The following is a 27,409-nucleotide window of genomic DNA, read 5'->3' on the forward strand; positions in this document are numbered from 1 at the left end:
TCAGAATTTTCAGGCTTTGTCATGGTGGGAGCAATGCCCTGGTGATGGCAGACCTTTCCTGCAAGGGGCATTGTTACGAGCCATCATCCCTCCCTTTGGTAGGTGCACAAGTTTGTGGACTAGGCTACGTGAAAGCTCCCCCAGCTGCACGGTGCTCCCCTCCACTGCACTCCCTGCAGAAAGCCTCAGATCTAGCTCCCACTTCAGTCAGCCGGCCTTCATTGGACAGCCGTGTTTCACCCAGGGCTGCTGTTTGGGTGGAATGCCTCTCGAAGAGACAGCTTTCTGTCTTTCAGATCTACTGGACTTGGACTTGTCTATAAGTGTGTGCACACCCCACACCCCCACGGGGAGTGGAACCATCTTTGCTAGTTTTGTACATTTTTAAAAATATTTTGAGTATTGGGTGGGATACCCATCCCCTACAGCAATCAAGTCAGAGAGGATAAGCAGAAAACTTTTAGGGCTCCTTTTCTGGCTCCTTTCTCCCCCCAGAGGTAAGCAGCGTGATTTTTAAGGGCTGCTCGGACACTCAGGGGGCTGCCAAATCCCACGGCTGTTTTCAGAGAGAAGAAAAGGCCATGGCCTGGGCCCCTGTGTTCAGGGTGACGGCTGCGGTTGCCCATGTCTCTGTGCCTGCTACTTTGTCGCTTGCTCATCACTGCAGGACCGAGAGAGGTAGCAATGGTAACATGGTGCTGTCTTGTGATTTGTGAGCCAATCAGACTTAGAGGAGGCAGAGTTGCATGAAGTCACCAGCCACTCTTGCTTCCAGAGTCATCATTGTCCAGTAGCAGGACAGAGTCAGGAGGGCTGGTGATGGGTGAGGATGCAGGACATGATTTCAGTGTCTCTGATGCCCACCCAAGCTTTCATTGCACCCAGGGTCATCTCCACTCATCCTGGTCTACATCTGGCCACCCAAAGAGCTCCAGAGGGGAAAGTGAGGCTGGTGACTTTGCCCAGCCCACCCTCACTCAAATCTGATTTACTTGCATGTCATTGCATCACCTCCTTAAGATCATGGTGCTCTGAGAACGAAGAACAAACAACTGCTATCATACAGTGTGCGCTCCAGTGTAGACAACTGTGATTGTTTATCCTGGGGAAGAGATGTTTGGGAATAGGCGGGACTGCTAGTTGGTGGGCGACTCTCTGGAGGAAGGTCTAGATCCCTTCTGCTTTGCCTGGAGGGCAGAACCAGGTGCCATGGCAAAGCTGCAGCAAGGCAAGTTTCAGCTCCACTGATCAAAAGTTTCCTATCAGTTGGAATATCCCAAAGTGGAGTGGGTTGCTCCAAGACATCATGGGTTCTCTCTGGAAGTTTTCTTCATTTATTAATTTACTGATTTGTTCTTACATCACCTACAACCCCCTGTGGATCTTTCCCTACCTTCTCTCTGACAAAGAGCCATCTCTTACAGTGAAAAATGTTTTTTAAAAAGAGGCAAAGTGAGTTCAGCAAGACTAGCAAACACACTGAGACAGTTGTTTGGTGCCTTTGGGTTCCCTGCCTTCCTAGTTCTGCAAATTTCCCTTCACATCAGTCCTGGGAAGTCTCTTTTCTTCTCTCCACTCATCCCACTCAATTTCTCCTGTCTCAGGGGCTTATGGGTCAGGTCACCTTGTCTTCCCCACCTCATCTGGCCAAGCCCCAGGTGATAGGCACCTGCTAAATTTCTACTCTTGGCCAGCACACAAAGAGCTATCTGTGCGGTGATCTCAATGATGATGGAATTTTCCATCCCTGCCTAAGTGAGGCATTTCTTTAGCAATCTTGGACACATTTTCAAGGGGATTCTGGTCCAGAGAGGCCCATCTGAAATCCCTCTCAGACCTGTGATCCTATAATTTTGTGAACTGGATCCAACTCAAGGAAGCTGGAGACTGAAGCATATTGAGCTGAAGAAGAAAAGACAGCCAAGATGTGTTAACTGGCTGTAGGAGCTTCCAGGCTCCTTGTCCTGGGAGGGCTGAGTGGTCGAAGTGTTGCTAAGGCCCAGCTCATCTTGGACTGGCTGCTTCTCCCTCTCCATTCCCTCACCTGTTGTCTGTGGCTTTTGCTCTCACCTCCCCCGTCTTTCTCTCTCTATCCTAGATCCCCAGCCCAACTCTCCCACCTGCCTTCCTCACCTACACACTCTCTCCATCCCCCTTGTCTGAGAATCTTAGATCCACAGACACAAATGGGATATTTCCAGGAATGTTTTCTAGCATGTTTTAATTTACAAAATACAGGCTCCAGAGTGGCTAAGTCTGGAGGTCAAGATGTCTGGGGCCTCAGAGGCTGTGTCAGCTCAGGAGCCGGTCCTGGTTCAGAGAACTTCACTGAGCTCCCTCTTGCTGTTGGATTTTGTTAGTAATGTATAAAAATGCTGATGATTTATGTGTATTTATTTTATATCCTGCAACTTTGCTAAAGTTGTGGATTATTTCTAATAGCTTGTTAGTAGAATCTCTGGGGTTCTCTTAAGTATACCACCATATCATCTGCAAAGAGTGATAATTTGGTTTCCTCATTACCTACTCTAATTCCTTTAATCTCTTTTTCTTCTCTTATTGCCAAAGCTAGCATTTCTAATATAATATTGAATAGTAATGGTGATAGTGGGCAACTTTGTTTCATCCCTGCTCTTATTGGGAATGTTTCCAGTTTATCACCATTACATATTATGCTTCCTGATGGTTTTAAATAGATGCTATTGACTATTTTAAGGAAAAGTCCACTTATTTCTATACTCTGTAGTATTTTTTATAGGAATGGATATTGGATTTTATCAAATGGTTTTTTTTTTACACCTTGAGATAATAATTTTTTTTTGTTAATTTGGTTATTGATATAGTCAGTTATGCTAATAATTTTCCTAATATTGAACCAGCCCTGAATTCCTGGTATAAATACTACTTGGTCATGATGTATTATCCTAGGGATGAATTTCTGTAATCTCTTTGCTGATATTTTATTTAAGATTCTTGCATCAATATTCAATAGGGAGATTAGTCTATAATTGTCTTTCTCTGTTTTCATCCTACCTGGTTTAGGTATCAGTACCATGTCTGTGTCATAAAAGGAATTTGATAGGAGTCCTTCCTACCCTATTTTTTTCAAATAGTTTATACGGTATTAGAGTTAATTGTTTTTTAAATGTTTAATATAATTCACATCAGGTAAATCCATCAGGTCCTGGGGCTTTTTTCTTAGGGAGTTGACCATTTCAATGAGAATAGGTCAGATGCTATGGAACATCCTGCTGGATTTATTCTGACTATTGAGAGGAGAACTGTATTTGAGGGCCTTATCTCTGGTCTAGGCATTAGGCAGCCAATCAGGAACAGTCTCACTGTGGGCAAGTCCCTTAAGTTCTACAGGTCTCAGTCTTCTCATCTATAAAATGGTGGCATTGGGCCAGATGGCCTTCCAGCTCAAGATATATGAGGCCAGGTTGTGGAGGTTTGAAGTGGCTTTCTTTCTACAAATATCTCACATCCGTGATCACTCTTGAAGTGAGAGAAATATGGAAAATCAACTATTGTTGTCAATCAGTGAGCATTTGTGGGAATTTCTCTTGGGCCAGGTCCTAGGAAGAATCCATCTCCAGAGCAGGGCGTCCCTGCCCTCAAGTGGCTTTCATTGTATGGAGGAACAAGGATGTGGGAGAAGGATAGCCCCTAGACTTGGGACCTACCTGAGAGAAGGGACTCCCAATGTGTGTGTTAGACTTTTCCTGATGTGTAGAATCAGCAAATGATTGAGAGGCCTGAAGTTTAGTACCTGACCCAAGGTTACACAGCCAGGTTTTGTAAGATATGGACTCAAATGTTTCCTAATCACTAAATCACACACACACACACATATAAATACACATATAAGCATGCACAAAATGCATATTTAATGAGATCATCTTTTGGAGAGGGTACAAGCAGCTGGAAAAATCTACAGTGACTGCATAGAGAAGGTAGCATTAGTGCTAAAGACTATGAGAGATCAAAGGGAGGAGTAAGGACATTCCAGTCCTGGGGGACGGCCAGAAAAAATGCACAGAGCCAAACAATGGAGCATCTTGTTTGTGGAACAGCCAGGAGGCTGGTGTCACTGGATGGAAGAATAATTAGTGGAGAGATGATAACTGGAAAGACAGTAAGAGGCTGAACTATAAAGGGCTTTGAAGGCCAAGCAGAGTATTTTGCATTTGTTCTCTGGGCCATAGGGAACCCCTGGAGCTTATTGAGAAGGGGTCAGTGACATAATCAGACCTGTGCTTTAGGAAAATAACTCTGGTGCCTGAAAGGAGGATGGTTTGGAAAGGAAGAGACAAGACAGGCAGACTCCCACCACTACGATAGTCTGCACCAAGTGGGAACCAAGAGGAAAGAAGGGCATGTTTAAGAGATGCAGCAGAGGTGATACTGGCAAGAGATGCTACTAAGGTGAAATACACAAGAGATGTTGCAGAGGTGAAATGGACAAGAAATGTTACAGAGGTGAAATACACAAGAGATGTTGCAGAGATGACATTGGCAAGAGATGTTGCAGAGGTGAAATGGACAAGAAATGTTACAGAGGTGAAATATACAAGAGATGTTGCAGAGGTGAAATGGACAAGAAATGTTACAGAGATGAAATATACAAGAGATGTTGCAGAGGAAAAATTAACAGGCCTTGCCACCATATTGGATATTGGGAGTGAGAGACAGCAAGGGAACCAAGAATGACCTAGCTTGGAAGCCTGTGGGCCTAGGAAGATAGGGCCCTCTAAGTAATAGGGAAGTTTGAAAGGGTTTGGGGAGAATGAGTTTGATCGCCTCCTGTAGGATATCCACTTTGAGATGGTGATATGAGACCTTTATAAATGTAAACTATCCAGATGGTAGAAACGTGGGCAATGCCAAGACCAAGCCTGTGATTTCCTGGACTCCATGATACTCAGCGAGCTTCTCCTACTGTGTTGTGGGTCACCACAGTCAGGTCTCACTTCAGCTTACACTTCCAGGGCATCCCCAGTAAACAGATGCACATTCCTACCAGAAAAAAGAGCTGGCTGCTCTGAGTATGCTAGAGCAATAATGAAGTCACATGAGGCTATTTCAAATGTCCTATTTGCATGGTTCATTAACGATTGTCGAGGAATTTGCCCAAACCTCGTTTATGTGCAGCTCCCAGGGCTCAGCCCCAGTTAGAGAAGGGTCAAAATAATGGCGTCTGTTCTCCCTTGGAGCCAGTAAGATTTTGCTGTCCAAGTTTTGGTCTCCTCCTCCTCTGGCAGAGCTTGGGTCTGGAAGGCTGTGACTGTGGCAGCCAGGGGATCACTTTCTGGCTGCTGCCTGAGCTTAGCATGCACAGGCTTTGGGGGAATTGAGAGACATCCTTCTCTTTTAATAGTTCTTGGCCTTTGGGAAGCTTGTCATCATCATTCCTGGTGGTTTGCTGTGATGATGGGATGAGCATGTTGCCTGAGTGTTTTCTGTCATCTGTGTTGGGGTCAGTGATCTTCAGGGACTAGTGTGGGGCAGCAGTATCTTTGGTTCCTCCCTAATACTGATACCCTCCATACCACAAATGAGGACCTCCAGCCCCCAATTCCAGGAGCAAGTTCTATTCTTTCATTTAAATCAGCAATTTAGTGCCACTGCATTCTTATTGATGTGTCCCTCCTGGAGCAGATTGAAGCTTATCCTTGTTCTTCTGTGTGACTTCTATCATAGCCCTTCCATGGATCCTCCATTGTGCATATGCCAGACCATTAGGGACCTCAAGGTCCTTGCTAAGTCCCACGATACCAATGCAGCATTATGGATAATCATCTGGGATCCGTTGGTCTCTCTCCATGGCCATCTCCATTTCCAATCCCACGATTATTTGATGACAGTGTTTATCATACTTCCTTGACATAAGCCTATCTTGGAAATGGCCTGCTTCTTCCCTGCTCTCTCAGAGCCCGTAGAGCTCTGTGGTCAGGCAGCAGATGTGTAATGGGAGCAGTTTAGGCTCAGGGTGACCCCTTCCCATTCTACCTGTGGCCCTGTCTGTTCTTTCTCTGCTTCTCTGCTGGGCTTTGCTTGTCATCACCTGCTGCATCTGGTGTCATTCTGATGAGCTGGCATGGTGTTGCTGCTCACTAAGCCATCTGCTACCACCTGACCATGGGCATTTCCCATCCATCTGCTTCTTCTTGTGTGGAATCAGCCCAGACTTTAGAGAAAACCTGGATCTCTATGTTCTAGGACTTTCATGTGGCCAGTTCATTTTCTTCTCCTTAAGGGCCTCTTTACCCCCAGAAACTGTTTCTTGCATTTGTGTGCAAGAGAGACTTATGCCCTCCACTCATGTCTTAGATATATTAAAACTCAAGAGAAGTAGACAGAGAAGAGATGGCAGGATGAGGTGAATTTCTGTGTTTGTCTTCTCCAAGATTGTGAAGGATCTTGATGACATGCCTTACAGAGATCAGTCGAAGGATCTTTGATGTGGAGCCTGGGAGAAGACTTGGGAGTGGAGGGTTGGGAGGGTAGTGGATGCCAACTGTCTTCTAATATTTGAAATCAGTATTCCTTGGGGAAGAGGGATCTGGCTTGGTGTCTTAGTCTTCAAAGGATCAAACTAGTAATAGTGGGATTTAATACAATTCAATCCCATGAATATTTTTCAAATTCATACTATGTATCAGTCAGTGTGACATGTGCTGAGATTCAAGGACAAAGCCAAAATACCCTTGCCTTGAAGGAGATGAGATTCATCTGAGGGCTACAGCATAGAAGTTAAGACAATGGGTAGACCCAATAAATTCAAGCTAGGGAAAGTAGCCAGCGATCAGGAAAAGCTTCCTGGAGCCTTGCAGCCATCAGCTGAAGAGGATGTGGATTCAAGGTGTGAGGAACCACTTCTGCCAAGGCAGGAGATGGAATCCTACATATGGAAGATAGTGAGCTGGGCTGGCATGGAAGCATTTGAAATAAGGCTGGCAAGGTGCTTGCAAGTCAGGTGGTCAAGGGCTTTAAATGCTACTGTGGAAATTTGTGCTTTTTATCCTAAAGGTAATAGGGGCCATTGAGGGGGTGTGTGTGTGTGTGTGTGTTTTCTTTTTCTTTTTTTATAGTTTCATCCATTTTATTTTATTTTTTATTATATCTTTTTATATACAAAACATATGCATGGGTAGTTTTTCAACATTGACCCTTGAAAAACTTCTGTCCAACTTTTCCCCTCCTTCCCCCCACCCCCTCCCCTAGATAGCAGGTAGACTCATACATGTTAAATATGCTAAAATATGTGTTAAATGCAAGATATGTACATGTATTCCTACAGTTATGTTGTTGCACAAGATCGGATTTAGAAAGAAGGTAGAAATAACCTGAGAAGAAAAAACCAAAATGCAAGCAGACAATAGCAGAAAGAGTGGAAATGCTGTGTTGTGGTCCACACTCATTCCCAGTGCTCTTTCTCTGCGTGTGTGTGTGTTTTCATACACATTAGATCTATTTTCAGGAATGTCATGTGGTGTGGGAGAGACTGGAAGTCAGGAAACCAGCAAGTTGCCTTTTTTATAGCCCAGGTATAAGGTGATAGGAAACTTCACTAGGTCCGAGGAATTGTGTAGCTAGAGAATGGGATGGACCTGAGCAGGGATTGAAGTAGGAGAATGTGTCACATCTGACAATGTGAGTGACCAGAAGGATGGTCAGGAGAAAAGAGGAAACTGGGGGAAGGCTGAGCTTTGACTGGGGGAGGGGAGTAGCATGGGTTCCATAGCTATGGGATGCCCAAGCAGACTCTGTGATCGCCCTTAACCACTCCCTGAAGGTCCCTCACAGACGTGGGGATTCCAGGACACCTTAGTCCCTCCCAGCCCTGAAGTCACGCACTCCTGGCCCTTTTCAGAGATCATGGGCAGCACCTCAGCTGCCAGTTCTTTCAAGGCGTGATTGCCTAGAGCTTGCTAAAGTGGGGCTGCCTTTCTTGCAGTGGAATCGCTCCATCCTCCGGTCATATTCACCCTTCTTGGTCTTTTTTAAGCCAAACCTTCTTCTCCTCCTTGTCTGAGGAAATAGAGGCCAAATAGAGAAGGGCTCCAGACTGGCATCTGACCTTTGCCCGGTTCATCTCTGCCTATCCCACCTCTTCTCCCCTGGAGAACTTATAATTGGGCAGCGCTGCCGAAGCTTGGGATTCTTGGCACTTGGAGGACGTGGACCTCTGACTGCTGCCCTGCTTTCTAGCCATTTCCCCGTCCCCTGAGTTTCTGCATCGATCTCCTTAGACCCTCTCCCTTTTCTCGCCTCCTCAGACTCCTCCTTTGGAGGCTTCCGTCTTTCCTGGGTCACTAAGTTCTGTCCCCAGGAGCAGCCTCCCTTTTTGAAGTCTGTCCTTGCCAAGCCCAGAGAACCCCCAGCCAGCCTTGCCCCCAGCCTTCCTCTGCTGCTCCAATGCAGATGATGAGCCACAGCTTCCTTCCTTCTTCCTCCCGCAAGGTTGCCGCTATCTCCCCCTCACAACAGCTCTGAGATGTATTGTTTCCATCGTACAGATGAGTAGAGCGAGGCTCTAAGGGGTCAGCCAGGGGCTGGGGCAAGGCCGGACTTCAGTTTCCTGGCTCCTCCATCTGCTTCTGTCCGGTCAGGCCCAGGAGGAAGGAAGCAGGGGAGACCGCTCCTTGTCTGTGGGAACAAAGTGCAAGGACAGGAAGGCGGGAGGGTGACCTCCGGGCTCTGCAGGGAAGGAGGGGGCAGGGCCGGGCAGGCACAGAGGCTCTTGGAGCAAGGAGCAGGGAGCCACGGGAGGCCCCCGTGCTGGGCTAATTGCCATGAATATTAATTTCCTACCTAGTCCCACGTTTCCCTCCAAGTGGCCAACAGGGAGGTCAGAGAGTGTGGAAGATAATTGTTTCGGCAGCAGGCACTGCTGCCCGCTGTCTCCCCGGTGTCTGGAACACTGGGTCTCCCTGCCTCGAGGCTTCAGGTCCTGGGTTTGGGACTGGCAGTGGGGGAACTCCTGAGCTCATGGGGAGGGGAGGGGAGAGATGGGGCATTTTCTTCTCTCCTGTGTTTGCAGGCTCACAGGGCCCCACAGACATTAAGACTGGGCTCTGGCTCCCGGCCTTGGAGCTCACTGGTATCAGCAAGGACTGATGGGACATTGTGGACCTCGAACCTGAGAAAGAGGGCAGCTTGGGGACCTTGGGGGCAAAGCTATAATAGTCTTTGCAGCTCCCCTTCTTTGGGGGATTAAAACTAGCCCAAAGGAAGCCTCAAGATCTTTTAGTTGTTAGCTCCTTTATTCTAAGATCTGCTTGCTCTCAGGTGTCTCAGGTGGGGGAGCAGATGCTGGGGTCTAGAGATTCCCCTGGGCTGAAGCCACCGGGGTCCCAACTTGGGCTGCCCACCGGGGCTTGCTGGCCAGTTCAGCGCAAAGACTGCATTGTGCCTGGGGTTGCGTGGAGTCCCCAAGAGCCAACACAGTCGCAGATTTGGGGCTAAAAAGTGTTGGACCAAGGTTGGCGCTGCTCCCAGCTAGACCATCCCACACCCTCTATGCTAGAGCACTGTATGGACTCCCCAGCAGAGACCTCTAATCCAATCCCAAGGATGAGGCTCTGCTTGTGTGGACCCACAGAGGCTGGAGCACATGTGTACCCCCAAAGTCCATTTATAGACCAGGCTTAGTCTTTAGGAGTGCTGCCCTCTAATTAGAAGGATTGGCTCTCCCTTCCCTCCTTCACTGGCTCTTTATGAATGCTACCTGGAGTCCCAGGATGCTAATTATGGGTACTCGGTGCATGGGGGGGAAGGGGAATTACTCTAACCCACTAACCCAGGAAACTTCCTAGCATCCCTGAACCACAACCATAGATTGCACCAAGGGGAACAGTTGGCTGGATGCCTCATATTCAGCCATTATGAGAACTGTGGATGGGGTTCTGCCATTCTGCTAATTTGGGTTCTTGCTTGCACCCCAAACTGTCCAAACTCTGGGCAGGTGAATGGGCTGTTAGTGGCCATCATCTCCCATGCAGAAGCTTCCTCTCCTAAGGACAGTAGAGCTATCAATTGCCCACAACTCTCATTCTCTTGGGCATCCAAACCTCTGAATCCCTTTTGATTTTTTAAATTATCTTTTTTTATCATCTACAGTTATTTTATTTTTTAAAATAGCTTTTTATTTATCAAAACACACATAAAGATAGTTTTCAACATTTATCTTTGCTAAACTTTATGTTCCAATTTTTCCCCCAAGATAGCAAGCAATCCAATATAGGTAAAAGACGTGCAATTCTTCCAAATGTATTTCCACAAATCTCATGCTGCACAAGAAAATTCAGATCAAAAAGAAAATAAAAATGAGAAAGAAAAGCAATCAGCAACCACCACAACAAAGTAAAAGTATTATCTTTCAGTCCCCATAGTTCTCTCTCTCGATGTGGATGGCTCTCTTCCTCCCAAGTATATTGGAATTGGCCTGAATCATGTCATTGTTAAAAAAAGAGCCAGTTCCATTCCAGTCAATCATCCCATAATCTTGATGTTTCTTTGTACAATGTTCTCTTGGTTCTACTCACTTGACTTAGCATCAGTTCATGTAAGTCTCTCCGGACCTCTCTGAAATCCTCCTGCTGGTTATTTCTTACAATAATATTCCATACCATTTATATACTATAATTTATTCAGCCATTCCCCAGCTGATGGGTATCCATTTAATTTCCAGTTTCTTGTCATCACAAAGAGGGCTGCCACAAACATTTTTGCATGTGTGGGTCCCTTTCCCTCCTTTAGGATCTCTTTGGGATATAAGCCCAGTAGTAACCCTGCTGGATAAAAGGATATGCACCATTTAATAGCCCTTTAGGTATAGTTTTAAATTGTTCTCCATAATGATTGAATCAGTCCACAGTTCCACCAACAATGTATCAGTGTCCCAGTTTTCCCACATTCCCTCCAACATTTGTCATTATCTTTTCCTGCCATCTTAGCCAATCTGAGAGATGTGCAGTGATACCTCAGAGTTGTCTTAAATTGCATTTCTCTGATCAGTAGTGATTTAGAGCATCTTTTCATATGCCTGGAAATGGTTTCAATTTCTTCATCTGAAAATTGTCTGTTCATATCCTTTGACCATTTATCAAATGGAGGATGGCTTGTATTCTTATAAATTTTGAGTCAGAACCCTTGGGTGTTCAAGGCTGGGAAGTCCTAGGAATGATCTGTGGCTCCACGAGAAAAATCAATGCACTCATTCTTTCCAATAAAGGCTTCATGGATCTCATGACTGGTCCCAGAGCTAGAGAGAGGGAGGAGAAGGTGCATTTAGCCAGAGAACAGCATGCTGGGGAGCCAGGGTCAGAACTAGAGGTGGGCAGGGTCTAAGCAAGATGGCATGGAGGTGAGGCCAGGATGGAGACTAGAGCAGGTAAATCTGACAATATGAATGTGGTCAGTGAACAGAGAGCCCAGGAACATGACTGTGGGCAGAAGTTGTTGTTGGGAAAGAAGGGAGAAGGCAAACAGAGGAGAGATGTTACACAGGTAAAATCACCAGGTCTTAGCAACAGCTTGAATATAGGGGGTGAGGTGAGAGGAATCTTTGATGACTCCTAGGTTGGAAACCTGAAGGCCTGGGGGATGTTGAATTTCAGGTTCCAGTTTGAGAGATCTGAACATTATAGATACAAGATGGAGGCCAGCAGAGAGATTGGGGCAGGAAAGGCAGATTTTGAGAGTCCTCAGAAAAGTATATCCAAGAGGAGAGAAAGACCAACAGTATCCAAGGCTGCAGAGGGAGAGGACATGGAAAAGGGCATTGGGTTTGGCTACTAAGAGATGACTAGTCAGTTTGGACAGGGCACTTTTGGCGGGATGATAAAATTAAGGGCTAGATTGTGAGGGGCTAAGAAGAGAAGGGGAGGAAAGAAGAGCTTTAAAATAGCCCCTTAATTAATTTAGCAATACATTTCCCCTGCTTTTTGATTTTGTCATCTCTAAGTATTGCTAATTTGGTGTTGTGTTTGGTGTTTATTTTGTGGTTTTTATAGTTTTTTTTTTTAATTTTATATTCTTTGAATGTCAATTTTTTCATTTGTAAAGTGGGGACAACAATTCATGGAAAACTTTCCTCAGAGTTGTTATGAGAAAATGTTAGGATTACAAGGTGAGAAGTCAGGTTGTCTGGACAGTGACAAGGTCCTAAGTGTGTCTACAAATAATCTAATTTCACCAATCTTTATAAAGCATTCCCTTTGTTGGAGGCCCTACCCCAGTGTTGGCTAGAGAAGGCTAGGTTTCCTGAGCTGCTGCACTTCCGATGGGGGGGGAGAAGCAGGGATAGGAAGACTGGAATATCCTTATCTGGGCCTGGAGGGGCTGAGATGGAGGCTGGGACTCTCAGAGAGATATCAGAATTAGACCAGTTTACTTCATGGAAGTGAAGATCTCTGGGGAACTCTTTGCGAATGTAGCCCAGAAAGATAACTGTGAGCAGAAGTTGTTGTTGTTATTATTTGGTGGTGGTGGTGGTGAGGGGAGCAGCTGAAGTGGTGGAAGCAGCAAGAGATACAGTAACAACATCAACAGCAAGTGATACAATAACATCGTCAACAAGAGGTATAGTGACAGCAGCAGCAACAGAGATACAATAACAAAAGCAGCAACAGAGATACAATAACAAAAGCAGCAGCAAGAGATACAATAATAGCAATAGCAACAAGAGATACAATAACAGCAGCAGCAGCAAGAGCTACAGTAACAATAGCAGCAGCAAAAGACAAAGTAACTACAGCAACAGCAACAGCTCCTCTGATCTGAGCTCTAAGGGAACCAGAGACTCTGAGCAGGACTCTGATAGGGGGATCATTCCAGGCATGGAAAGCCTGTACAAAGGCACAGACATGGGAGGTGTAGGACATAGAATGGGGTACAGCGAGGAGGCAGATTGGATGGGCTGAGAAAAGCAGAAAGATGAGGAAGTGGAGCAGGCTGGGCAGGAAGGTTCTGGCCATGGTCTATATTGATATTAGAGGCAATAGAACTAGTGAAGTGAATGGAAGCCAGAACCTGGAGTCTGTAAGGCCTGAGTTCAAATCTCAGGGACTGTGGGATGGGGTATGTCACTTCATTGCTGTCTGCTTCAGTTTCCTCATCTTTAAAATAAAGACATTAGCCTCTACTTCCCAGGGTTGTTATGAGAATCAAATGAGACCATCTATAAAACATCCTTTAAACCTGAAAGGGTTGTGTAATTAGGCCTCTGGACCTAACATTGGGCTGTGGCTCCTCAGCCCACCCTATGCTTTCTCTCCCCATGCTCTTCCACCTCCTTGTACTGCCAGGAGTAACCAGCTCCAGGGCAGCCTTGGGCACCTGTCCCTATCTGCCAGCTGTGCTCTAACCATTTAGAGCAGCCTTAGCTGCCCCCTCTCCCACCAAGGGGTATTCTAAACAAAGAGGGGCTAGTGAACTTGGAGCTCTCCCTTTGTACCTCCCATCTACCATCTCAGCCAGAGTTCAGGGCCTGGCACATAGTAGGTACTTAGTAAATGTTTCCTTTGTCTGATGCACCACATTCTATGCTCTCATTCTATTCTCTGTTCTTTTGTTAGATAACAATCTAATATCTTGTTCTAGCTGGGCCCGAGTTATTTTCAGACTCCTGTTGGAACTTTTCTGCCTGATGTTTTCTTTGGAAGGCTGTCTGCTCTGGTTCTAGGCCTTTCTTCTTGCATATCTGTACACCCGCTTCTTGCTCTGAACTCTCAGCAGAATCCTTCTTTGGCACAAATGAAAGGCAGCCATTGGCTCCTGCTGCAGAGAGAACGGGCCTTCACATGCACGCAGTGGGAGCCAGACCGATGCCAACTCTGCCTTTGGCTCCTTCTGTGTCAGAAACCTCAGCCAGATGCCTTGGGGATGGGATTGACAAATGCAGTGTAGTGGGTAGGAGACCCTCAGAAAGCTCCCCATTCACTTCTGGGCATGGACAAGGGTCCCCCTGGGAAAAGGTTGAGGCTGGCTGTGCAGCCCTGCGTGGGCACCCCCTTCTCTATTGAGCATGGCAGCTTCCTGCTCTGGTTCCTATTCCGTTCTCCCAGGACATGAAACTTGTTGGCTTCTGGGTGCCGGTTGCCCTGGACACAGCTGCCTCCCTCACAGATGTGTGGGAGAAATGCTTCTAGCCTGGGAACACTGCAGTCAGATTGTCTGCTCTCCCCCAGTGAAGTGCCTCGAGGGACTCTTGGGAGAAAGCAGGCCGCTCTCTCTCCTCACCCCACCCCACATGTCTGCAACTTCCAAAACTCAGCAGAGGGAGACTTGAGGAAGGTGATGAGGCAAAGTGGCCCCTGGTGGCTGGCCCAGAGACTTAGCTCTGTACATTGTGGGAAAGCAAGCTGTACCTGCTGGCAGTCTGCAGCCTAGCACCGTGTCCCTGGCTACCCTGCCCGTAGCAGGACGCACTGTGCCATCAGTCCTGATTTATCCCACATGAGCCGCACATGAGCCGGAGCTGGCCCGGTTTGGCCTTCAGGGCCTCTCTGCTTCTCACTGCAGACCTTCCTCTCGGAACATCGAGAGAATGAGGTGGCTCAGAGATGACCCTCCAGCCTCTGAACCTGGTCTGATGGGTGATCGGGGCCCCCAGGCCATGGCCGTGGGGGTGGCTGTGAGCATGAACGTGGACATCACATGGACTTGGGGCGGCTGTGGACCTTATGAGCCTCAACTGTTCCTTTCAAGTGCAGCCCTGGGCCAGTCCAGGGCCTCTAGTGCTTGTTTTCTCTCATTTAGCTGAATATAAACTGGCTCACTTTTAAGGCAAGACTCTAATTAAAATGAAAAGAGCACATCGGGAAGGCTCCCGTATTTAGAGCATGTAATCGCTGACATCGGGCCAGCCCTGGGTCATTCCGGAGAGGAGCTCTGTAATGAGTGTGCTCACTCCTGGGAGCCTCCTCAGGGCGGCCGGGGGGCCTTGCAGTCAGCAGGGCTCGGCCCAAACCGGTGCCAGCCCCCGCCCCCATTTGTGAGCAGGACTAAGTGGCACATGACTAGAGAGCCAACCCCAGCCCATCTCTGCCAGGACTGTCCAGGCAGTGCTCAGAGTTCAGTGTTGTCCACCTTGCTCTTTGGCCGCCGTCTTCCTGCCACAAATCCTCCCCGGAGTCTCTGGCCCCTGTGTGAGCCTCCGAGGAAGCGCCAGCCAGAGGCACTGCCCTCCCCAGCTCACTCTCGCCTTTCCCTTTCCTGGGCATGTTCCATCTGCTCTGCCACTTCCCACAGGAGTGCAGATGACTCGCCATCATTCCGCCCAGGCTGAGACAGTTTAGGGCAGACACTCATGGAGTTTCTGCTGGGTCCAGTGGGATGGACACAAAGGAAAGGACTCTGGGCATTTGGGGGTCGTGGAATGGCCTGCGATACGCCGGTGGGGAGGCGTTGTGTCTGATGGGACAATCAGAAGGGGTTCTCCAGCACCACCATTGCCATCGCTCCCCACTCCTCTCTCCTGGCAGCTGGATTGAGTTGAGGCAGGAAAGGGAAATGAGAGAATCATCAGGCTAGAGATGGTCATCAGATCCATGGTAGCTAATGAGAGCCCCCAGAGGGCCCGGGATAGAGTCCCATGGACGCCGAGGCTGAGAGGAAGTGGTCAGGAGAAGGATCCAGCCCAGGAGACAAAGACGGTATGATCAGAGAGGAGAAAAAGAGCCAGGAGAAAGGGTCCCAGAAAGCTGGAGAAAAGAGAGGATCTAGGAGGAGAGAGTGACCAAGTCCAGGGCTGCGGAGGGTCCGAGGACAACAAAGGCTTTTGGATTGGGTGACTAAGAGATGGTTGCAGTTCTGGTGGAATGATGAGATGGGAAGCTGGCTTTAAAGCTTAGGAAGAGAATGAGTGAATAGAGTGGAGGAGAGGACAGGGCAGGGCAGTAGAGACAAGGTGCAGACACTGATTGTGTCCAAAATAACAGACGCTTTATAAGGATGAAAACCAGTGGCTGAAGGATGGGACACGGGGCAGTGGATGGCGCACTTCTGCTTTTGAGGTCATTGTGAATCACAGAGCACCATATGCTCTGGACACAAGGGGTGACAGCTGATCAGTGTGGACAGGTGCATTGTGGGCATCGATGGGCGATGGAGACGTGGAGCCTTTGCCATCCAAAGAGAGTGAGAATCACTGCCCTGGTGCCCACAGAGGGCTGGAAGACCTCCAGCCTTGGGCAGCTGAGTGGGGGGAGTGGCCCCAGGCTTGGTGAGGATATGCAGGCGGGTCTTGGGTCCCTGATTAAAGCTGACACGTGGGCCCTTCTTGATTCTGTCTGGTGTCTGCCCGTCCCCATTGTCTGCTTGATGATTCTGCCCTCTCTGCCCTTGCCAGCCTTCAGTCCAGAGAGAAGGAAGGAGGGGGCAGCATGTTAAGGACTTGGTCTCCTTTTTCTCTATCATGCAGGACCTAGGACCGGAGGGCCGTCCCCCAACTGTGGATGGCAAGCCTCTGACCTGTGAGCCCCGGGCAGGGCCTCCATAGGAAAGGGGGCGAGAGAGTCCCTCGGAGTGTCTGAAGGAGAGAACACAAGCCCCAAATAGCCCCTTATCTCTGTAGTCACACTCTCCCCTGAGAGTAGCGGCAGGAAAGCAGATCCCACATCCAGAGGAAGGGCTTCTTTTCTGTGCAAATAAACGGCTCCGTTTGGCTGGAGGTAGAGAAGACTGCGCTGAGCCCCTCACCCAGGCGGCCTCCGGTGCGATTTTCCTCTCTGCCCTAAGCAGTCCAGACTCCTTCCCTGCCCCGGCTCCACCCCGGCCAAGAAGTTAAGCTCTTCTGAAGGCCGGCCCCATGGAGATGGAGGGAGGGAGCCCTTCCCCTTCCAGACACCTAGAAACTGGGGCTGGATTTGCTGCAGTCTCTGCGGGGCCATTTGTGGTGACCCCGGGGCTCTCTGGCAGGGCCAGCATCTTCCCTGCGGGCAGAGTCAGGGAGAGCCCCCTTCATCATAGGAGTCTTGCATGGAGAAGGCAGAGAGGACTTGGCCCTGTCATGGAGGGCCCCCATTGTGTCAGAAAGCCCCTCATCCCACTGGACAGGGGGGCAAAGGACAGCGTTAGCTGTTAGGGTTAACAGTTGGGGGGAAAGAACCCAGAGAGCCTCCGGCCCCAAGGCCCCGAAGTGGGGAGAAGGGAAGGAGGAGGAATTAAGCAGCGAGAAGCCTGGGACCCCTTCTCGGAGGGAGGCCCGTGGGTGAGCTGCGCCCCGCAGCTGTTACAGGGGAGGCGGGTTGGCGTCCCAGGCACAGGTGCCGCCTGGGTACAAGTGTGGCGACTAAGAATGGAAGAGTCCCGTTTTGGGGATGTAAGGAGCCATAATGCAGGCCTGGCCAGGCTGGAGGGGTCTGTGGGAAGCCAGGGAGGAAGGAGACATGCTCTGGGCCTGTGCGAGGACTGGTCCCGGGTGGGAGCCACGGGCCCTTCTGGGACATGGAGGGAAATGAGGAGGGATAAGGCAGGAACTGGAGAAGGGCAGGTCCCATTGGTAAGAGAGGCGGAGGGGATTAAGTGAGGAGAGGGGCCCTGAGGACAGGGCAGGATTGTGGACCTGGAGGGCAGTGGAGAGGAAGGGCAGGGAGCAAACTTTGGCTTCAAGGAAGGAAAAACTGCCCCCAAATGGCCTGTGCGGCTCAACAGGAGATGAGTTCCCCGTCCCTGGAGGGGATCAAGGCACTACTCAGACGTATAGTTATTTGAGGCTTGGACCAGCCAGCCCAGAGACATCCCACTCACAGGGCCTGGGATCCATCGGGGATGGCAGCATTTCCAAGATGGCCGGGCCTAGGGAGGAAGCATTGGAAAGCTTAGGAGCTTGGGAACGTTGGGGTCCTGGGGCAAGGGGGTGGAACATGGAGGAACACTTATGAGCCCAGTGTCTTGGCCCTGGGTGGGGACATAAGGATGGGTGTCCTGCTCCGCCACCCTGTTCCTCTGTCACTCTGTCACTTTGGTCACCAGCTTGGTAATGTCCATCCCTTCTCTCCCCTCTCCCCCACCCCAGCCTCCATCCTAGAGCCCAGAAAGCCCTAGGGGCCTCTTGGCCCTCCATCCCCCACCCCCTCTGTGATTCCCCGCCTCTGGACGTGCCGTGGAGCCCCATTACAGCCCCTTGGCTTCCAGCTCCCCCTCCATCCCGGCTGGCTTTGCTTCTCCCACTGTCCCCTCGGTGCTCTGGGCAGCTGCCGCCAAACCGGGAGTGTCTGTACCCACAATGTCAGGACCCCAACTCTCCCAACGCAGCCCCCAGAGCTCCCCCCCTGTACCCCGACATCCCCCACCAGGCAGGGGGCTTCCTCCCAGACTCGGCTCCTCCTCCAAGAAGCCTTCCTGCATCCGACAGCCCCCCTGCCAGGCCTGGGACTGATCCAGGTGCTCGGGTTTCTCCAGCAGAGCTTGAGCTCCGTGAGGGCAGGGACTATTTCATGCTGATCTGAGCTTGGCAGCTCCTTGCCCCACCTGGCCCACAAAAGGAGCGGAAAGAACATTTACGGGATAAATGAGCCCACTGAATCTGGGACTGCCTGGGACCCCTCCTCAGCCCCCAGCAGTGGAGAGTAAACCCTCCTCAGAGCCGTGACCCACCTAAGCACTTTGCTAGCCAGAGTTGGTCAGTGTGGCCCCTCAAGGACCAGGCCCCGACCAGCACAGGTGTGAAGGAAGCAGCCAGGAAAGCAGAAAAGCTAGGGTCGGGGGGCAGTGCCCCTCGGCTCCCTCCTCTTCCCTGCCCTCCCAGTGGGGGCTGGAGTCAGGGAGACATTGTCACCCTTAGAGGACTCCGTCTCTTGGACGGTGGCCAAATAGCCTCGCTGCGTCCCCAGTGGCCGCCGACGGGCCAGCCCCAGCTCATTGGCCCAGGCAGCGAGATGGCCTTGCTTATCCAGAGGCCATGGTCTTCTTGCTGCGCCACGGGATGTGCCCCCCTCACCTTTCCCTTCTTCCTAGAAGAGGCTGCCTTCAGGTGCCTCCATCTGACCCCTCCCCGGAGTAGGCGGCTGGCTCCTCGGGTCTGGGAGAAGGCCGGCCTCCAGTTCCAGTACTTAAATGAAAAGCAATCCAGGCGACGTTGTTAACTGCCCAGTGTGCACACAGCACTGTAGTGAAAGCTCCTTTACTGCCTTGTGAGTGGAAGGTGCCCGCAGGCTGCCTTGGAAGCAGAAATCTGGGGAGCTTGAAGTCCCCCATCTGGGCCTCCAAAGGAGCTTGCTCCCAAACGAGTCTGTTTCTAAAGTGCTGGTGAGGGCTGCCCCCTGCCCTCTGCCCTTTGTCCCCTGCCCCCTGCCCCTGTACTTAGAAAACACGGCCTGGGACTGAGCAGCCTTTGCCAAGGTGATTCTGGTGAGATGACATGTGGACCCAAAGGAGAGTATCTCCTGATGGTGAAAAATAGGGGCTGGCTGTGAGGAGCACGAGCCCTAAACGGGTCTCAGCCACTTGGAGAGGGCAGCGGGGTGAGGGGAAAGAACCGGCTCAGCTCTGAGGTCGTGGCCAGGGACTGCAAGGATAGTGTGTCCTTAGAGGGCTGATGTGCCTTAAAGGGGCAGGGATTGGGGGACAGGCCATCTCTGTGGGAGTCCCTCCGCATAAGGATGAGGTTCAGGGAAAGAGAAGACTGAGGGAAGAATAAGCTTGTGATGAGTAGTTGTGATTAACCCCCAAGCAGCTTCCAGGGGGCTGGTCAGATCTGCCGACCCCTCCTCCAGGGCCAGTATAGCCGGACTCCCTTCTTTAAAATCTCTTTGCCATATAAGCCCAGTAGTAGCACTGCTGGATGCAGTTTGATCACTTTTTGAGCATAATTCCAGACTACTCTCCAGAATGGCCAGATTTATTCACAATTCCACCAACAATGTATCAGCGTCCTGTTTTCCCACATCCCTCCAACATTCTGCATTATCTTTTCCTGTTACCTTAGCCCTTCTGAGAGGTGGGCAGTGGTACCTCAGAGTTGTCTTAATGTGCATTTCTCTGATTTATAATGACTTGGAGCATTTTTTCATATGGATAGAAATAGTTTCAATTTCTTCATCTGAGAACCAAAATCTTAAAGGAGGGAAAGGGACCCACATGGGCAGAAATGTTTGTGGCAGCTCTTTTTGTAGTGGCCAGAAACTGGAAGATGAATGGATGCCCATCCATTGGAGAATGGTTGGGTAAATTGTGGTATATGAAGGTTATGGAATATTATTGCTCTGTAAGAAATGACCAGCAGGAGGATTTCAGGGAGGCCTGGAGAGACTGACAGGAACCAATGCTGAGGGGAGTGAGCAGAACCAGGAGATCGCTATACACGGCAACAACATACAAAGATCAATTCTGACGGACGTGGCCATCTCAACAATGAGATGATCCAGGCCAGTTCCAGTGATCTTGTGATACAGAGAACCATCTGCACCCAGAGAGAGGACTGTGGGAACTGTGTGGGGATAACAACATGGCGTTTTCATCTTTTTGTTGTTTGCTTCCTTTTTTCTTTTTCCTTTTTTCCTTTTTGATCTAGTTTTTCTTATGCACCATGATAATTGTGGAAATACATATAGAAGAATTGCACATGTTTCACAAATATTGAATTATTTGCCATCTGGGGAAAAGGAACAAAATAAATTTTGGAACACAATGTTTTGCGAGAATGAATGTTGAAAATTATGCATATGTTTTGAAAATAAAAAGCTTTAATAAAAATAAAAAAATTTAAAAAGCAAAATAAATCTGGGATGAGGGAGTCAGTTAACAATAATTAACAACTAGCCTTTGTAGGGCAAAGCAATTTGTATGTGTTAACTCAACTTTTAACAACTGAATGGGAGTGCCAGAGGGCACAGTGGGGTTGACAGAGGGGGTTAGGACTGTGATGTGAGGGTGCGGTGAGGAAGAAGATCCAGTCATGGGACTGGGGTCTCGCCCTTGCTTGTCAGCAGGATCAGGAGAGGGTGAGATGGACCTTCCCCTGGAGCTTCCGTACTCAAGACCCCTGGATTGGGGAAGGGGAGGGGGATCACTTCTCTTGACTCTGGGGTCCTCAGAAGGGCCAGTGAGGCTATGGAGGTGTCAGAGCCTCAGGTCCTGAGACTGCTTCCAATGCAGTAGTGGAAGTCAATCCGTGGCTCTGCCACTTTCACTGGCCACCCCACACATGGACTTCTCTGTTTGCTCATCTCTGCCTCTCAGCTTCCATCTCTTCCCTCAAATCCCAGCTAAAACCCCAGCTTCTGTGGAAAGCCTTTCTAATCTCTCTTCATTCTAATGTCTTCCCTCTGTTTAACATTTTCTATCTATCCTTACATAGATTAATTATATGCATTTGTTTACATACTGTTTCTCCCACTAGACTTTGAGCTCCTGTAGTGCAGAGACTGGTTTTTGCTCTTCTTTATATACCCAGGATTTAGAACCATGTCTGGCACATAGTAGGTACTTAGTAAGTACTTAATGACTGACTTTCGTGACAGAACCAGCTGAATGGTCATGAAGAACAGTGGTGGGGTTGCAATGAGCGGGGCAGAGTAGTGACAGACGCAGGGTCAGCCGATGGTGGTTTGGAGATGACACTGCTGGGGGTGCACAGGAGGGGCGCTCTTCCAGTGGACGGTACCAGTTTACTGTGATCCTGACACTGGCCAGATTGTGCTCAGCCAGGACTAAGGTCTTTCTCAGAAGGGATTGCCAGTTGGAGACAAAGAGATGGCTGGTTAGATAAACGATGGATGGATGGACAGATAAAGCAGGTGGATGAATGGATGGATGGATGGATGAATCACCCCACCTGCTTATCTATCTGTCCACTATCTGTCTATCTATCCATCTGCCCACCTGTCCCTGCATCCATCCCTGCATCCATCCCTGCATCCCTGCTTATTGATCTGTCATCCATTATCTGGCTTTATCCGTTTCTAACTCTTGTGCATAGGTAAGCACATTCGCCTGCTGACTTCATGGTCTCCTATGTACCTTGCAGCAGCCGTGGCCAGTGGGGGGTCATTCTCACTTCACACACAAGGACAGGAAGTGGGTCATGTCACCCAGGAGCCTGTCCCGGAGAGTTCGGACCCAGAGCTGCAGTAGGACTCCTTCCTGGAGTGGAAGGAAGCCGCCCGCGACCCTCTATGTGCTGAATAAGAACAATGTTGAGAAAGTGATGGCCAGCCCGTGCTCAGAAGTGACCACTTACGTTTTGCTGCCTAGGATCTGGCTAAACGGAGCACGAGATACAGTGATCAGGGCTTCGGGGCCTTCAGCGGCTGTAGTTCTTTTGATGTTGTTGAGTACAGGATGCTCCCATCCTCTTAACTCCATTCTTTTCTGGCTTCTTCCAGGATCCTGACCAACAACAAGATCTTGGGAGTAAAGAGTGGGGCCTTCTTGGGTTTGCCATCGCTGGAGAGACTGTGAGTACCAGAGCGGCCCCTTTGCGCCTCTTCATCCGGCATCCCCAGAGCAGAGAGACATAGACAACCAGGAGCAGGGGTAGACATCGGGTGGGAAGGGCCAAGGGGCTCCATGACTTCCAGGCCCTTGGGCATTGGACCCAGCAGGGCATGAGGAGAAAGAGTGAGAAGCTGGGAAGCTTGCCAGCTTGTAGGGCAGAAGGAAGAATGAGTGCGGGACAGGAATGGGCCAAGCCCCTCACTAAGGGAGGTCACTGGCCTGGAGAAATTAAGGGACCCCCTGAACGGCACACGTGTAGGCTATTGATCCAGCTCCCAGTTCGAACCCCAGGGCAGGAAGTGGGCAATGGTGCCCAGAGACCTGTCCTGGAGAGTGCTGGCCCCAGAGCTGCTGCAGGACTCCCTCCTGGGCTGGAAGCCGCCCGCAGACCCTCCACGTGCTGAATGAGAGCCATGGCCAGCCCGTGCTCGGAAGTGACCTGGCCCTTTCTTGGACAACTCCTCAGAGTCTGCTTGGGCTCCTTCCTCCCCCAGCCCCTTGGAGCCTGTTCTCGCATCAGCCTTTGGCTAACTATGCCATGCCCCTCCCCTGGGTCTGATCCCACTTACTTTCCCCTCCCTGGTTTTCCCCTCCAAGTCCTGTGCATCGCCTTCAAATGCGGCCTTCTCAGACCCCCCCCTAAAGCCCAGACTCAGCAGGCTCCTGTTGAAGCCCTCCTCCTCCCCACAGAGATTCTGACAGTTCTCCACACCCCCTAAGCTTAGCCCCAAGGTGTCTCAGACTTTCTGCTCTCTGGGCTTTGGCTTCTGGCCTCTGGGACCTTAGGGCCCCCCCACCCCCCATGAAAAGCCCTTTACCATTTTTCCAAGGTGGCTCTCTGTCTGCTCGCAGCCGCCGCTGATGAGAAACTCCCTGCTTGGGCGCCATGGACTTTTTCTGCCTCTCTTCACTGGTTGAACTCAAACCCTGCGCCGGAATTGAAGACTGTGTTTAGGGGCAAATGATGGCTCTTGCGATGTAGGAAAGCGCAAATTCCTAATTAGCTTCCTGGAGCAATTTGGCAGGCAGGGGCAGCTCTAGAGAGCGCCCTGTGATCTCTGCAGCTTCTGGGGAGTCTCACAGGCTTCTCCAGCCCAGTCCGTCCTCTGACTTTTGGAGAGTTCATTTCATGACCTCCCGTGGGGCTTGGGGTCATGGGGTGGAGCAGAGCTGCGGTTTGGGGCGGGGTCCCCTGTCAGACGTTCGGAGCGTAGGCACCCGCTCTCCTTCTGGCGAACCTTGAACGGAGAGCAGACCACACTGACGAGAACCGAGGGAAAGGGGGCTGAGGGTGAGCCTGGGGGAGCGTTTCTTCCTTCTGGAAGCCTCCAGGGGATTTCAGTGGTGGGAAGCGCCCCCATCTAAGGGACGCTTTTATGTGGCAGGGAGCGATGGAAGCCCGGGCAGTTCAATCTCATTGAGCTCTGAAGCCGAATCTGTAATGGAAACAATTTAATGTTTGAGTAAAATGGAAACCAGAAGCTTCCCAGAAGCTTCCCAGGCAGCGGGTGGCGTAGGCAGGAGGTTACTGAATGGAAGGAGAAACGCGTCCCTGACTGCCGCCTTTCTTCTTGAAATACCCTTGACATGGAAATTACTGGAGTGGAGGGAACACTTGTAAATTCTGCATTTCTAAGGAGGCTGGTTATGGAGTGAATGCCTATGCATCTCCATCTCTTCCTCCTCCTCCTCTCCTCCCCCTCCTCCTCTCCTTCTCCTCCTTTATTCCTCCTCCTCCTTCTCTCCTCCTCTTCCTCATCCTCCTCTCCTCCTGCTTTCCTCTTCCTCTTTCTCCTCCTCCTCCTCCTCTTCCTCCTCCTTCTCCTCGTCCTCTTCTCCTTCCACAGCAGCACCCTTGGCATGGCAGCTCACAACCTTGCAAAATAGTGGCTTCTCAAAGGCAGCCTGGCAGAAACTGAACCCATTCCCCACTGGTAGCCAGGGGTGCCAAAGTACCCAGAGCAAGAATTAAGTAGGTATCCAGTGTCCGGTAACCTTCCCAGATGGGTGATCTTGGTTGAGTCACTTGACTACTGTCTGCCTCAGTTTCCTCATCTGTGAAATGATTCCTACCCCACAGGATTGTTATGAGGGTCAAATAAGATAATATTCAGAAAGCTCTTAGCACAATGCCTGCTACATAAGTGCTTAATAAATGTTTATTTCCTTTCTTTGTTCCAAGGGGAAGGGAATAAAACATATATGTAGCAATGCCATGTAATGCAGATGCTGAAACATGGGGGGAAATCCACACTTATCCTATGTAAGAAAACCCGAGTCAGAGGGCTTCGGATTCTGATGGGAACATTCTGAGCTTAATCAATTCCTCCTTGAGGGAAGATGTCCCGAGTGAGTGGGGACACAACAGGGGATGTCACGAGGTGTTTGCTAATCAGAAGCACCCGAAGGAAGCCGTGATTCATTTTAGAAATGCCTTTCAGTGTTTCAAGGATGTATGAATTATTTTGTGTGAATATTCCCTAATACTCCCTTCCCTACTGTAGATCACAACCTCTCAGGTCTCAAAGATTCCTCCATCAATAAACATTAAGTACATATGAACCACGTCAAATAATAATAATAATAATAATAATAATAATAATAATAATAATAGTAGTAGTAGTAGTAGTAGTAGTAGTAGTAACTAACACTTATTATCTACTAGGCACTGGGCTAAGTGCTTTGAATTAGTATCTCATTTGATTTTCACAATGACCCTGGGAAGGAAGGGCCATTATCAGGATCATGATAAAACTCTAACCCATTTTATAACTAAGGGCACTGTGGCAAACCAGGTGAAGTGACTTGCCCATAGTCACTAAATGTGTGAGGCCGGATTTATATTGGGGTCTTCCTGATTCTAGGCCTGGTGGTGTAAGCAAAAGCATTCAGAGATGAGACAGGCCTGCCTCATCCACACAAAATAAGCACACAGTGATTTGGGGAGGGCACTGACTGATCCTAAGGAATTAGAGGAGTCTTCTTAAAGGAGACCTCCCTCATGATGAAACTTAGAGAGAGCCAGGGGTTGTCAGAGGTGGCCTCCGGGAAAGGTCGCTTTCCAGGGTTGGGAATCAGCTTGTCTGCTGGACAAGCATGGAAAGAGCAAACAGACCCAAACCAGAAAGATAAAATAGGGCCAGAGGTGAGAGGACTTTAAATGGGAAACAAGGAAGTTGTATGTGATTCTAGAGCCAAGAGGGAACGGCTGACACTTGATATCTATGATTCAGGAATATCAGAGGGTCAGAGTGTCGTCTGCGGAGGATGGATTGGGAGGGGCAGGGATTCCAATGAGGAAGGTCCACAGGAGAGGTGATGAGGTACTAAGAGAGCGTTGTCTTGTTGGTGGAGAGATGACAATCAGAGAGACAGCGAGAGGCAGAGGCAACGACAGGCTTGGGGATGGGTGCAAGAACCCGGCAGTCAGAGATGGATGCAAGGAAGAAGAATCAGCGAGAGTGTAACTAGTCACATGGGTGAGAATTGAAGAGAACTCTAAGGACGGAAACCTGGGTGAATTCCTGAGATCAAAAAGCAAATGCGCTGGATCTGAGCTGGAAAGAAGCTCTAGTTTCACATTTCCTGGAACATGAATCTCCTTTCAAACCTGATTGAGAAGGACCCACCTGGATTCTGTCATTGTTTTTGAAGAAGAAGTGATGGAGATATTTGACAGAGTCCTCAGAGATACCCAGGTTAGGAGGCGTGAACTGGAGGAGGACACAGAGAAGGAGTGGTCAGAAAGGGAAGAGGAACAGGAAGAGCAGGATGTGTGTGTGGGGGGGAGACAGAGACAGAGAGAGACAGAGACAGAGAGATACAGAGAGAGAGAGACAGAGACAGAGACACAAAGAAAGAGAGCAGTGTTTCCAAGACCTAGAAAGAATATCCAGGAGGGAAAAATGAGCAGCTGTATCCAAGGCTGCAGATGTCAAGGAGAAGGAGAAATGGCCATCGGCTTTGGTTGCTAAGAGGTCACTGGTCACTCTAGAGAGAGCAGGTTCTGTGGCACGGTGAGGTCCGAAGCCGAATGTAAGGGATCAGAGAGTGAGGGGGGAAAGTGGAGGTGTTCTCAGAGGGCAGAAGGGACACCCGGTGATATTTAGCAGGGAAGGATGGTCAAGAGAGGGGTCTTGTGGGAGGAAGGGGAGGAGCCAGTGGAGAGGGGAGGATTGAAGATAAGCACAAGAGAGGGTGACAGAGAGAGCGTTCTGTGGGAGGAGGCGGGATGGGATGGGCCACTTGAGCAGGCCCTGGAAGGGGAAAGGCCACCTCATCCCAGGGAGAGGGAGGCAGAAAGCCTTGGTGATAGGGCAGGAGGAAGCTCACCAAGTATGATCTCCATTTTCTGAGACCCGATTCAGGCTCAGCTGAAAGCGTTTGGGGGAGGAGGCGCAAGGGGAGGTTTCAGGAGGGATGAGGAGGCCGGGAGCGTCCGGGGAGAGGGGCAGTGGCGAGGGAGGCAGAGGAGATGGCCTGGCAGCGCTGAGAGCCCGGCTGAGGTTGTTAGCCTCGGTCGGTAGAGGAGCAGCCACCTGCATTCAGCAGCGGGTGTGCAGGCTGAGGCGCCCGTTCTCTCGTGGCTTAAATTAAGCTCTGTTCTAGGTACCGGGTTCAGAATTCTATAGATGAAGACCAAAGCACCACACAGCGGCCGAGAGCGAGCCTCTGATGACTTTGAATTGTCATGGCGACAGTCCTAAGTTAATAGAGGAAACCTGGTTGGAATGAAAATGTTGGAAGAGATTGAATCATAATTTGGGTTTCAAGCCAAAAGTCCTTGGGGGCGATGGAGGCTTTCTGAGCTTGGATCCCAGAGGCCCTCACTGGGTAGCAAAGCCGAGGGGCCCCGGCAGCTCCCGGTGACTCTGCCTCCTCCACGCTCTTTATCTTAGTTGTTCGATGCCCCACTTTTCATTTTGCTTGAAAACCCCATCCCCTCCCATGCTTTCTGGGTGTT

The 27,409-nt window shown here is 49.8% G+C and overlaps 1 protein-coding gene across 3 annotated transcripts in view; it reads left to right on the forward strand.

Annotated features, from left to right (window-relative positions):
- The window catches only part of ADGRA1 (adhesion G protein-coupled receptor A1), a 223,240-nt gene that overhangs the window by 18,094 nt on the left and 177,737 nt on the right, over positions 1–27,409 (forward strand). For all 3 annotated transcript variants that reach the window (XM_074297219.1, XM_074297221.1, XM_074297220.1), the window contains exon 2: positions 22,335–22,406. In XM_074297219.1, coding sequence (XP_074153320.1) covers positions 22,335–22,406 — 72 coding nt within the window. The remainder of the gene's footprint in view (positions 1–22,334; positions 22,407–27,409) is intronic.

This window comes from Sminthopsis crassicaudata, chromosome 2, assembly GCF_048593235.1.
Source record: "Sminthopsis crassicaudata isolate SCR6 chromosome 2, ASM4859323v1, whole genome shotgun sequence".
Lineage (NCBI taxonomy): Eukaryota > Metazoa > Chordata > Mammalia > Dasyuromorphia > Dasyuridae > Sminthopsis > Sminthopsis crassicaudata.